The sequence below is a fragment of the Hetaerina americana genome, unplaced genomic scaffold (assembly GCF_022747635.1).
Source record: "Hetaerina americana unplaced genomic scaffold, ioHetAmer1.1.p SCAF_7, whole genome shotgun sequence".
In the NCBI taxonomy this organism is placed as follows: Eukaryota; Metazoa; Arthropoda; class Insecta; order Odonata; family Calopterygidae; genus Hetaerina; species Hetaerina americana.
The window spans coordinates 83,879,601-83,893,866 of NW_027287316.1; the positions used below are offsets into that span (position 1 = coordinate 83,879,601).

At 41.2% G+C, this 14,266-nt stretch overlaps 1 protein-coding gene across 2 annotated transcripts in view; it reads left to right on the forward strand.

The window, feature by feature from the left end:
- zyd (sodium/potassium/calcium exchanger zydeco) overlaps nt 1-14,266 on the forward strand; it is a 96,831-nt gene that overhangs the window by 50,226 nt on the left and 32,339 nt on the right. For both annotated transcript variants that reach the window (XM_071595349.1, XM_071595350.1), the window contains exon 3: nt 12,409-12,596. In XM_071595349.1, coding sequence (XP_071451450.1) covers nt 12,409-12,596 — 188 coding nt within the window. The remainder of the gene's footprint in view (nt 1-12,408; nt 12,597-14,266) is intronic.

Consider the following 14,266-nt stretch of genomic DNA (forward strand, 5'->3'; position numbering starts at 1 on the left):
TAGGGGTTGGAGTATAGGGGGCTGTGATAAAGAGAATTTGTCATGAAACGTATTTGAAAAGTTTTCATTTTGTAACAAAAAGATAATGCACGGGTTTTCATTTTTATTATTATATGAGTTCATGGCACAAAGAGTGTTTAAAAATTAATACCATGCTTCTGTTGCTCATGCTCTTACAAATAATAATAAACCGATGATGTATATTGAGTTAAATTTCATTCCAGTTGGTATTATTAAGAAAATATAGGCAAATAGCAGTTAATTTAATATTAGTTTTCCATTCGCCGTTGAAAATCGGGCGAATGCCACCCACAGGCGCATTTGAAATCGTCGGGGTACGCTCCCCGGGCCAGGCGCACCATTTCCATGTAGTTTCCATAATGGCTACTCACAGCGCTGGCATCGGCCTCCTCAAATTGCGATGAAGATGAGCAGTTAGTTACAGAGGAGAGGTATAGATGACGCACGCTGCGAGGCGTCAATGGAATAAATATGGACGGGACTAATCTATTATATATGTTTTTCGAGCGGGCGTATAATTAATTGCTAAGCTATATGCTGGCATCGTGCCAAATGATTTGGTTCCACGTTATTTAACTACATTGTTGACACCCGCAGTTAACGCGCCATTTCTTTCTCTTTCCTAAGCTTCGAATCTCGTTTAGGAGTGGCCTGAGAGGCGACAAAGGATTTTTGTATTTTTAGTACCCTGGGAGCCACGGCAAGGAAGTGTGGCAGGGGGTGGATACGCAACAGACTAATTTTCACTCGAATTTTTGCCAAGGATTGGGAGTTGAGTACCGCACTGTGGCACATAAAATACTTGACCAATACGCATGTTGAATCACTTAATTTATTTCTGTTTATTCCCTTAGTTATTATTCTAAACTAAGTACTTTCAAAAGAAAGATATTAAATCGAAAGGGAAAGAGTGAGGAATGGGTTAAATCACCATTGAAGTATAGTAATTGCAAGTATTTTGCGATTAAACCTTATGAATATGTGTATGAAAGGGTATCTACAGAAAATAAAGCTGAGATTTTTGCCAAAATCACTCCCGAAAAGTCACTAAAAAATTGAAGATAGTTAAAACTGGTGCTACCCTCTTTATAAAATTATCCCAGAATTTTTTAGGCTTTTTTATTCATCTTTCTCTTTGGTCAAGACTTTTCCCTTCGTTTCATCGGGCTAAGGGGCGCACGTCCCTGGATTTGCAGGCCCTCCCACGAGTCCCTCCCTCGCCAACCAATCTGTCTTTCATCCCGGCATCATTCAATAAAATGTTTTTTGTAACTTTCTTGGTGAGATAAAGAGCGAGGTAAGGTTTTGTGAGTCCTAATCCAATAATGTGGTTTGAACAATGCGCTACGAAAAACATTCTTCCCTCTACCGTCGCCTCTCTTAACTGCATCTGTCAGACGAAATGAAGCTTCTTTGGGGCAAGGGAGACCACACACGACTTCTTTCGATGTTTGCGTACCTTGACAGTCTGCGCGACGTGACCGCACCTCCGAGGGCTTCGTGTTCCTTGTTTCCATCCCGCCTGGTTTGCATTGAACGTCCACTTTTCCACTTCCAAATCCAAAAGAACATCAGTTGAATGTATTTCGGGGACTAACACCCTTTTTATTGATTTTTTCCTCACTTTTATATCCATGCATGCTTTTTTCGCATCTGTCTCCAAGTCATGTAATTATTTTTTTAATAATCTTCGGTTCTGAAGACTTCTAATATTCTCGTGTTTATTTTGCGAGTCATTTTGACGACGCTCACTCGTGACTTTCTTGCCCCACCACTGCCTCTCTCTCTTCCTCGAAGCAATCGATTGTTCTCCCGCATATTTGTGTGGTGATTCGGCTCTCGTCCCTTCTCTCCAGATGTATGGACCATCAAAACACACTGCTTTGAGTTCTTTCTTTACATCCGAGGCTTGAGTGCGGTAAGGCAGTCGGGGGAGGGGAGTGTGTACCATTTAATTTCGTGCTCTCCGCTGGCTCATCGAGCTGGTTAATGAAGAAATTAACGTCATTGTTTTTATTGCATTAGTTCAGCAATTACTAATGAAGAAATATATTGATTAATGAAAAAATCAACGTTTATATTTTTTATTTCATTATTTCACCGATTGCTAATGAAGAAATGTGTTAATTATACTTGATCACCAAATAACAGATCGTGAGATCAAGAAGCTCGCTTCGGAATTATTTAAGCATTAATGAAACTCTCAAAGGGGTTTTTTGAAATCTTCATTTCATGCGATTGCATGTTTTCCGATGCAACTCAAATAAAGTTAATTTTCGTGGCTGTTTGATTTTTTCTGTTAAAATGCGGTATTGAAGTGATAAGGTGATAATCGTAGTAAAAGAACCCTTTCATTAAATCTCCTGCATTTTTTACTTATTTTTTCAAAGTGTGGCAGCTTTGTAAATCAATGGCAGTGCCTGTAATTGGTTTTCATATGTTGCGGATCCTTACAAAGGGGTGGAACGGGGGTGTGAGTAAATCCGTAAGTGGCCTCGTGTAATTAAGTAGTCCCCTTAGAGAGAAATATTGTTTAAATCACGATGGAATATGTCCCGCCATGGGATGATTGTACCTACGTATTTCACTTTATTTTACCTTTACCAGAAACATAATATGCTTCCGTAGTAGAGTTTGCTTACTTAGTTGATGGGGAATATTCTCTGCAAATTTAGTGACTCGTAGTGCGTTTATTTGCGGCACGCTGTGAAATTATCTATTTATATATATATTAGAGATTAAAGGTGGAATTTAAATTCCTTAACTAAGGAATTCGTATTGAGGAATTTTTAATTAAGGAGCATTACTTTCTCTTTCGTTCCATGAAATTTAATTTTCTCGCAAAGGACCTCGTCGAAGGCTTTCTTGGAATTCACAAGTAGTGTTGCATCACCTTGAGATTTTCCTTTTCTGTTGTGAAAAGATGTGCATTTTAATTAATTTTAGTTTTTATGGTTTGAAAGAAAGAAAACAATTGCCGAAGAAAGAAGTTAAAAAATTCCCTACGACATACTTCCATGATGTCATTTTATATTATTAATCGTAATCTCGTGCAATATTTTGTACCCTAATCGCTTTATTCTCGCCCCTGGTCCCAAACGTTGAGGTTTTGACTTTCAAACACTTTGGAAAGCTCAGAGGGCATTAATTATCTAATCTTCGTAAACAGAACACCCCGCAAGCCGCCGCAAGGGCGTCTGGCGGGGGATGTTAGGTCACCTGCCATACATATGAATTCCCAATCAAAAAATATATTCTATCTATCTATAAAATCAAATCTAACCGTTCAGCAATAAATCTCCCTGATGCTACGTTGGTGACCTGATCTACCATAGTAAGTAAGTGGGGGCCTGTAATATGTATTTAACATCCTCAGATAAGTAACCCGACTCAAATTTTTCTCAGTAAATTAAATCTGTGTTTAAGCCCACGGTCGTCTAGCGGCTCCCATCCTAATTCCTCCAACAGTAGCGCAACATTGAAACCACTAACTACCATTGCTACCTCCAGCTACTGCTAACATCAACACTTGCGAACCATTTTTCCCCGAGGCGACGTCAAGACAAACCAGCCTCGTGATTTTTGCTTGGGGCTAAGGCGGCGGTTGAAGAGATAGTCACCAAAATGCATCATCATTCCCCCGATTGGATTGCATGAGGGCTGACGGAAACGCGATGAAGCAATTCTCCCGCGGTCAGAGTGCCTGGACGCTTCCTTCTCCTTGCGGCCCCAAGAGTATTTCTGAGAACCGTGGAGTTGGATTGCGCCTCGGGCACAAATGAAATGTTGACTGGCTGAACTGGAGTCGGTGCTGATTGCATCGCCTGTTATTTTGCAATTCGTTCGAGTGACATTACTAATTGAAATCACTTGAAAAACCCACAAATTCACGCCAATCTATACCCACAAAGTCGTATTTATAATGTAAAAACCTTAACTTACATGCATACCAATAAACAAACTATCAGCTAACATACACATGCACCTACGAATGTATATTACGCAGCGCAGCGTTGTCTATGCAGCGTTTAACCCTGTACTGACTTGCAAATAAAATGTGTTAAATATTTCTCCTTACTTCAACCCTCTATTAAGGGAACTCTCATTGGAATAGCAACAACTGAGGTTGCTTTACTTAAAAGCAAGATCTGTTCACCGATTGATTTTGTCCTGTGACAGTTTGCTCATTCTTATCGTGGTAATTCCCTGCTTGTGACTTTGTTTCTCGGGGTAAAGGCATACTTTTCGTTCCTCGATCCTAGAGATGAAAAAGCGTTATTTTAATGAGCTGGCAAGGAATTCTATTAGTTCTGTTTGTCGATGAGAATGGCATTTTTAGAGGAACTGAAATATTTCTGAAATGGTTGGCGGTTGTTGCTGGGGTGTTCCGGTGAAAATTGCTAATTTCATAAGAATTTTGATTTCATTTTCCAGTCAATACAGAGCGGAGATCAAATTTAATTACTTGCCGTTAATAGTGAATTTCTGATGATTGCATTGTGCCTACTCTGTGTTCCGCCACACGCCCCCGCAGCGGCTTGCGGGGTACGGTGTAGCAATCCTTCACGCAATCACCTGTACTTCCTAAACGCACATGATTAAACACTCTTGATATCGCATTGAGACTGCCTGTCCATTGCGGTATACATGCAGCAAATAAACACGTATTAACACATGACCAAAATATTATCCCAAGAATACAATTCTTTGGGGGTGTAAAATGCTTGTTAAATCTGAAAATATTCTCTTATTATCTGAAAATGATTCAAGAGATCCCCCGAGATTATCATGTAAAGCTGCGTAGCAGCTAGAACCCTGATTATTTTAAAAACTGAGGGTCTATAATTAAAGTGTATATGACGACGTGGGTATTTTATCATTTAACAGGTATATTAGGTACGAGGGCGATTCGAAAAGTAAGGTCTCCTATTTTTTCATGAAAAATCAAATTTATTCTCAACTTTGCGTACATCGTTGGAAAGCTTCAGCAATTAGCTATTTTTCCACATAGTCGCCTTGGCGATCAATCTCTTTTTGCATCCTTGTAAGCAGATTTTTAATACCGGCGTCGTACCTTTCTCCCGCCGCGTCGTGAAGCCGAGTCTAATGGAGTCTTTTACGTATTCCATTTCGGAATGCCAAGCCTTGCGCGAACAAGAAGTCTGCTCGTGGGAAAAGCAGGGTTCCTTTAAACTCCTGCCAGTGACTGGTCTTGTGCACCATTTATGGACGTGGTCTGGACAAGCGAATCGAGAATTGCAGTCCCTCGAAGTTGAACGGCGTGGAAGTGGAAATCATTGGGATCCTCGGAATAAAGACATATTCTCACAAGAAGATAGCCAAAATATATACTCTTTGGCAATATGGATGAATAAATTCTTGATAAAAAGCCTGTTTCTGCTCCAAAGTCGATTTGGATTTAGCAATGGAAGCCTGATTGATACCCAATTTTGAGAATGAAATTGTAAGGAGGCATGTAAGAGTTCTCCTTGTCTCTAGACTCCCACCCATCCCCAAGTACGTACGTCTGCGGGTGTTGTAGCGAGTTGTGCGGTAACGGCAACGATCACTGTCAGATAGACGAAACGAAATTGGTGGTTTTGAGTTTGAGTGCAGGTTTGAATGGTGGATGAACAGAATAACAAATATGCGCGGCGATATAAGTTGTAATTTCATCTTTAAAATGGAAAAAGGAAAGCTCGCTCTTTGAAATGCTATTTTCATGAAAAAAATAAAAATAGTGGCGGTAAATTAAGTCTAGGTAACGTCCTATTTATAGTATTGATTTTGCCTTATACTAATACTTTGATTATCTCATACTCTATTTGGCAATATCGTGCAGAATAATTCTAAATCTAATCGGTTATTCCATGGTATCAATATCGCAGGGGTCGGCTAGATTTAAAGCATTTTTATAGCCCTCTTTATATATGTTGTTTTGCAATTACGCAAAATATTATTTGGAATTAATGCAACCGTTTCCTAATATAAAAGATACAGAAATTGCAAAATGTAGAAGTCATTCGCCTTGACATGTTATTGCTCTTTGAAATTTCCGCATTTTATTGCATACGAGAAACTCCCTACTGCCGCGGAATTCCCCGCAGTTCTTTAAATTTCCTAATATCATGTCGTGAAGCGTATAAAATGCTCCCAGTGATCCTTTTTCAGTAAAAATCGAAATCCCCTCCCCACTAAAGAGACTCGCGACAACGATCAACCGATTTTCTAGCTCCTCGTTCGAAATTTCCCCACGCCTTCACAGCGAGTATCTTATTTAGTTCCAATCTTGGTCGCTATATCAGTGGCACCAAAATTCGGAGCCCTGGTGATCGATGTATCAAGTGGGAAGGGCCTCGCCATTCGCATTCCGGTCTCGCATGCACCCCCTGCCATTCATGCGCTTCCCCTTACCCCCCCTCCTCCCCCTTTCCACCAAGTACGACCTCCCAACCCCCATTCCCCCGCCAGACCAACAATCGAGGGGAATCATGCAGCACTTCGAAATACTTCGTGAACATTATAAACAATACTCGTGGCAAATTTAGGCTTAGGAAGGTCCTCTTCGTATTATTAGTGTCAACTGACTACATAATTTCGCAATTATCGTTCGGAATAATACACAAAGCCTTTTTTTTAGTATCCCCGTTTCAAGCAGCATTTGTTGTGAATGTAATATTCATTGAATTTACAACAAATTTTATTCCATTTTAACAGAAATTGAAATAAATATGGAAAAATTAAGAAAAAATGAGTAAAATTTAATTACTTTAGATAGTGCGTCTAAAATATTTAGTTGCTAAATGCATTTTTTAAAATTAAATAGTGACTGATTATGTTTGGAAAGAAGGATGACCTTGGTGATCGATTGCTTGTGATGTAGACCGAGTGAGTATCGTTTCCGCTCTGATATCCGTGTTATAATGTAATTGACCAATGCATTGCCAAAATAATGTAATAAGAAAAACATGTGATGTTAATGCTAATTTTTGGATATAATTGATATTTCCAAATTTTTATATAATATATTTGATTTGATATTTTGATAGCTATGTATGAATTCATTGCCAATTTTTGATGGTAATATATTCGTGAGGGAAAAAAAGGTCAAAGTTGTGGGAATAGATAGATAGATAGAGGTCATAATAAGTGCCTGTGACCATTGAATATTTTGTCACTAGTTTTTATACAGTCACTCTAGGCTAAAAGTTTGTTTAATTTAGAAAAATTGACCTGTCTTGTCGTGGATAGAGATCCCCTTGGAACACTCTCATGTAATTATTATTTTATTTATTGAATGTTACCCTAAAGTAATATTTTTTGTTATTTCTACGTCGCCATCGGCCGGTAATTTCTCGGAATCCCCTCCGAAAGAATGGAGAATTCACCCTGGGAAACATGGCAACGCCGTCAGCGGGCCGCCTCCTCCAGTTCGCGTGTATCAAAGCATGTGTCGGAATCCATGGCAATAATGTTCTCCGGGCCGACCCGAACCAACTCTCGATGGCAAAAATCGGCGTTCAAACCCTCGCAGATACTGTTTGGGTCGGCACTTGTCATGCCAGCCGGTGGGTTGGGGGGGTGTCGGGGGTCTCTCTCCCCTCCCTCCCCTTTCCCCTCCCTCGCCCCCCAATCACCCAATCAACCCATCAATCGCGGGCGGGGCTTCAAATGGGCCCCCAGCGTGGCGGTCTTCGCCCAGCCGGTCGCTGCTTTCCCACTGTCATTCGTCGCCTCTCTCTTGAGGGCGGGCAGCGAGGGGGAGGGGGGAGGAAAACAAACAAACGAGAAGCGGCGGGCGTCAAAAGAGCCGAGCCAGACGCTTTTCGGGGTATGGGGAGCGCGACTCGGTCTTCCCCGTGATTCCCGGGCAGCCTTGGCGGAAGGAAGCGATGATGCGGGCGGCCATCCCTTACCATCGAGAGTAGTTTCGCCCTGGGAAACTTTCCTCGCAGGAGTAGTAATACTAGTAGTAATTGGGGAGGTGAGTGAGAGCCGAGGTCATTCGCGCCATCAGCGGACAATTTGGTTCGTGGAGGTGGGGCTTTCGTGGATTTTGCGTAAGGGGCCAAGATGAGACCGGATCCGGAAGGAGGCGACAATGATGAATGCCAGGATCGCAGACTCTTGGGGTCCCATTCGATGAAGGGTGTGATGTATTTGAAATGCTCTTCAATCAGGATCCCAAGTGGGGACTAGAATAGATTCGAGACAAAATATTTCCGTGGAATTTTTAAACCGAGGCCCTCATGGTGGGAAGCCACTACTGCGTACAATGGCCACCGCGCCAAGCAGAGCCTTATATATTTTCCTTTTGTCTCGAAAGCGCGACTAATAATTCATTTTATTTCACCTTTCTCATGATTGGGGAGCATTTGCTGATCTCTTAATGACCATTCGAAACCTATGAATGATAGTCGGAAGACCTTTGATCCACTTGCATTATAATACTCAAAAACACAATTCCGGATGATCCGGTGCTAATCGGAGGAAGTGAGGATCATAATAAATATACTATGATTTGTATTACCATTTAGGAAAGTGTGTGGGGGGGGGGAAATAGGATCTCTACGAGGAAACAGAAATTTACACACTTGCAATAGTTGTACGGCAAAGTAAATGTAATGCAATATCCCTATAGTCTCCGAGATTCTAATAAGAATTGGCAAAAAAGATTGGTCTTGAATGTTTCAATCGATGACGGGCACGCTGGTGGAAGAAAGGGATCGCTAAAGGGGTCAGTGTGGAGTGTTTGCTGTATCGTATAGATGAGGAGAAACCTAATCTTCTAAGGCGGAGGTCAACCATATGTTGGAGAGTTTCGCGTGCAGTTCTGGAGAAAATTCGAGGTTGTAATTTGGGGAGGGACTATTGATGGTTACAATGATGGCTGGAGAAGAGAGAGATGCATTAAATGGCCTGAAAAAACGGGAGAATGGGTGGATTGAGGGGCAGTGGGACGCTGAAAGCCATCCTTTGAGGGAGAATGTTTAGGAAGGGAAAGGACTGAAATGGGCTACTTGAATGCGCAGATTGAAGGCCGGTGGAAAGTATTAACGGATGAAGAGAAAATAAAGACCACGAAACGAAGTTTTCACTGGTGGCAGTCCACGCCGTTTGCAATGATTCTCATGCACCGTCCAACTGTAATACCTCTGCTGCGTGCGATGTGAAGATTAGAGGAGCACATGGTGCACACGTTAATTGGGGATCCTATGAGTTCAGTTAATATTTTCTTGCATGAGTAATGCATCCAAAAAAAGAATTAGGAGTGCTAAATAAATGCTGAATAATATATTAGCATCCATCAGCCTAGCATAAAATTTAATGTGTTGATGAGGAAGTAAAGAAAATAATTTCATCTCTGTGATAAACCAATGTTTCCACCATTTTTTTCTTCTTTTTCTGAATAGAAATGAAATATAATAAGGTTTAAATCCCCGACATTACTGTCTCTATCTTTTATTTATTTAAATTAATGCAAGGGAAAGCCATATCCGTTTCTCATTTCATCATTACGTTCTTTGAGGTGCTGTGAGGATAAAAAACTGAAGTAAACATCGCAAGGGAAGTTGATGGTTATAATCCTTGGGTAACTTTTCCTTTCCATCGCTCACCCTTTTCTTTTCCTGTTTATTACGAGACGGTTCCTGTTTAAAATATATTGACCATCGATGGCAAAGAGGCTTTCACAAGGAGGAGGGGGTTGATGACAGGGACGTTGAGTAAGGACGTTAAGAAAGACTTTAATATGGAGCGTAGCTATGTATGGCACGGAAACGTGGTCATTGAAGCAGGATGATGTACGTAGATAGGAGGCTTTTGAAATGTGGGTGTGGAGAAGAATAAAGAAGGTGAAATGAACCAAAAGGAAAACAAATGGGGAAATAATGGAGGGCAAGGAGAGGGGATTGTTGGGAGAAATCATAAGGAGGCTGGAAAATGGATGAAGGGTGTATTGATTGGTAATGGGATGTTGAAAACTGTGATTGAGGGGAGAATATTAAGGGCAAGCGAGGAAGGGGTATGAATGGAATGGGGATGTTGGATGGAATGAAGGTAGGAAGGAAGTACGTGCAATTGAAGAGTTAACTACCGTTATTCCCGATTTCAGGGCGTATTTTTGGTTAGGAGATGGAAGGAATGTATTTTTATTTAACTTTGAACGCCGTGCCCACCCAAAACCTACATTTACCGGTAGAATACCTATAAAAATATCATTAACAATACGTTTTTCTGCATTCATCGATTAGTAATCTCATTATTGCAATAGAATCTCGCGTGTATCGTCCCTGACCCCAAACCGATCATCCCTTCGAGGAATCATTTGCCTCCTCCCTATCCCTTATTAAAGATTCTGAACGCCACTTTGGCTTGGAATAAAATCAAAATTAATGCTCTCTTGTTCTCTCATATGACTGCTTTTCTCTCTTTGTGTTGGGAGCTTATACTATTCTGTCAAAATCTTCCGGTTAAATGTGTCCCTCATGAATGCTAGGAATCAGTCCTCAGAGTCTTCCTCCCACGTTTTCCTATACATTTCAGTAGTTCCGCAGGAATGTTGTCTACCCCCACGGACTTGTTTGATTTCATTTCTTGTCATCCTATTTTCTTCCTACTGCGAATCTTCCGTTCCACAGTTATAATTTTCGCCACATCCCAGTGGTACTTCTTTCTGTTAGTCCCGCATAATGCTTCCATATTTCATCTTTTTATTTCTTCGTTATGAAAATGTCTCCATGCTGTTAACAAGAAAACGTTCTCGGTTTCTGGTATAGCAATTTGCATCCAAAAGAGTTAAATATTAATGTAGAATAACAAACTTTAAAAAACTTGTTTTTACAAACTAAGTTATGTTGTGTAAAGTTTAGAATGCTACAAAAATTCATTTCATATTTAAGCATTATTTCACTCATCTAATCTAGATTCAAAGTAGCACCGTAAAGAATTTGTTTCGACAAATGTACGTGTCATGACTGGGGCACTCGTATTGAACAAGTTGAGCCAGCACTCGGGCGCCATGGATTGTAGGTGAGTGGACATAAAACTATGACGATTACCAATTCAATTACCGTAGTAGAGAATAGAAAGGACTTGGCAGAGGAGGGGAGAAGGGAAATACAACTAGAATTGGGGCGTAGGCCAACCACCCCAGGGGAATTGGCAGGTGAGGGCAGATGGTGCGATTGCCAAATGCACTGTCTTTCTTCCTACCCTTAGGGGTTGGCAAGAGGGTTCACATCATGGAGGTGGCCGAATCTATTCGGGGGCGTTAACAAATAAAATTGAAATATTATTCACGGGTGAAAATTGAAAGATGTGCTCATGTAAAACTGATGAAGGTAATTTGATGTCTTTGAACTGAAATAGTTAAGTTTTAACCATTTCTTGTTGTATTGCCCAGTGGTGTGTAAGTGGGAACGGTGTCACGGTTTGAAATGTCGAGTGATGACTTGGAACAACATTTATAAGAAGCTTTTGTGGGAAACCGGGTTATAGCAAATGGGACGGAACTGATGCCACTCTGAACTTTTTCAATGCGTGAATTTCACAAGCTATGTCTTATTTCGGGGTGAGCTTCCTAACCCCAGCCATGTAACCTGCATTTGGCTTCATCAATGAGGCATGGATTCTGGCGCGATTGTTTAGTTTCATCGGAATTTAGCGAGAAACTGTTTAGTTACATTTACAGCTGCAATGTTTAAGCATAGTTTTTTATAACTTGATAGAAAGAGGGCTAGATGGAAGAATTAGATAGTAATGAGATGGAATTAATTGTGATTAATATGAAATTCACTGAATTTTAATACTAAAATGAAATGCATTGAATTCCGCATAAAAATAAAACCTTGGAACCAAGTGCGGTGGGAAATACTTTGAATAAATGCCTCCCTTTACGCATTGACAATTATTCCTTCCTTTTATCTGGTTTTATAATATTATCAGTTTAAAGATGAAGCTCTACTTGATAAAATATGTTGATTATTTGTTGCCTCCGGCTTAACTTGATGGAATTTACGAAGCATATTGAAATGAAATATGTGAATTGGTAATTCCACACGCACTTTATTTAGAACACGACCTAGATACCGTTATAAATTAAGTGTGTGTGTGTGTGTGTGTGTGTGTGGAAATATAGATCTACTTCGTAAACTTCAATTGGTGAATTATGATTATTGGTGTTGAAATAAAATATTAGGATTATTAATATAAGTCAAATATAATTATTGATATAACATCTACCAGTGCATATAGAGTCATTATAAGTTTTGTTTGTAGTTTTGATGACCATGGGAATTAACGTTTGTCTGTTTCTTTTTGGGTTTCTTCCATCGGTGCTCCATTGACCTCCGATCGACCCTCGGATGACCTCTGCGTGCGGTGCAGCCCTCAGCATGTCGAACGACGTAGCGGGGGCGACGTTCATGGCGGCCGCGACGTCAGCGCCGGAGCTGTTCGTGAACGTGGTGGGCACGTTCATCACTGAGGGGGACATCGGCATCGGGACCATAGTCGGCTCGGCCGTCTTCAACATTCTCGCGGTGGCCGCCTGCTGCGGCATCGGAGCCGGCATGGTGAGGCACCCACTGGGGGGGGGGGGGGGGGCAGGGGACAGTGCCGATGGGGAAGCTCCAGGCGGGAGTCGCATAATCCCTGGGGAAAATCAGTGGGGCACGAGGATGGGATGTAAAATAGCAAATTGGTGGCGAACATTCATTCATCATGGATTCTTGTCCCGGAATATTGTTTAGAATCGGTTCACAATGGATTCCGTTATGGGTAGCGAACCTATTGGTGAGAGTTTATGCTAGAGTTTGAATCACGTTTATCCGAAACAGAACCCGAATTCAATCCTTAACTAGCCTTATGAGGACCAAAAATGAATGGGAAGCCGAAAGTATTAAGACCAACGACGATCATTTTCATTCCATTTACTTCGCTGTTCGTTCTGCCGATTATTTCTTTCATGTCTTGGAAGGTGTGGACTTTTCCAAAACCCATGTGCGCCGTAATATGACGTATACGCATGCAACCTTATGCAAATCAATTAAGCGGAACTCATTAAGTCTTCTTTCATAATTTGAATTGGGGCACTCTGATCTGTTATAGTACAACATTGCCTCCAGGTGTTTCGCTGCGAAATTGTGAACTAATAAGCGAAGGGGAGTCGATTTTAACGTTTAATTTCGGGTATTGAAAGAATATTTACTTATGGATGTGTTGTTTATTTGGAAAATGGAGAATTTTGTCCAAGTGAACTCCATAGTTGTGAATTTGTGATGTCCCGAGGCCATATCGTGAGTAGGAATTTACTCGTGTACAATATTAGCCCGTCGTCGTATGCAATCCTTCGGAAGCGAGACTCGAACCGTAGCGGGAATTCATCGAAGGTGACTGAAACGTTTGGTTTCTGCCATCCGCCTCTTGCAATGAAAACCCAGAGAATCTTGACTGTTCGCAACTTAAAAGAATGCATTTGCTTAATGAACAGTTGTGCTACCTTAGATAACTGAAACCCGGAGCAAAAGTTAGCACTGTTTGCATCCCGGGATGTTTAGTCAGTTCAGGAAAGAGGATGCGAAACAAGGAAGAACACCCAGCCTCCGTTTAAACTCCAGCGGAAAGCGACAGAAATTGGAGCCTTTTTTTAAATATCCATTCCGCACATTTGGCATCCCAATTCATTTTTTTATTTAACGACTCGATCCTATCCAAGGCCTAAAAAATCGAGCTATTTTCCGATGTATTTAAATGTGTGGAAGTCACCAGAGTATAAAATCATCGATGAAAATGGGTATATAAATGGTCCATAGTGAAAGTAATACGCATGATTTTATTTTGATGCGACTATCCATGACAAAGCGGTGAAATTGGTCGATATCTGTGGTGGAGGGTCTGCCCTTTCAACGCAGATGGTTGCCAGTTTGCTCCGAGCAGTCTGAGAGGAAAGACGTACCTCCGCGTGAAATTTGTTTTTCGGCTTTGTGACACGGCGCGATGGAGCGTTCGCTTGACCATTGCGCCTTCAACCAGACGCCCTTCATCGTTAGCAATTTTCTGACCCGGGGCGCCACCCCGGTGGTCCACCAGCCCCCTTACTGTTCCGACTTGGCTCCGCGCGACTTCATCTTACGAGGGTCATCCGGAAAGTAGTACCCGTTCGTGAAATAAAGACACAAAAGTAAATATTAAGGCATTTGTCATAACGTGTGACAAGTTTCTGTATTCCTGCTGCATAGTCCTT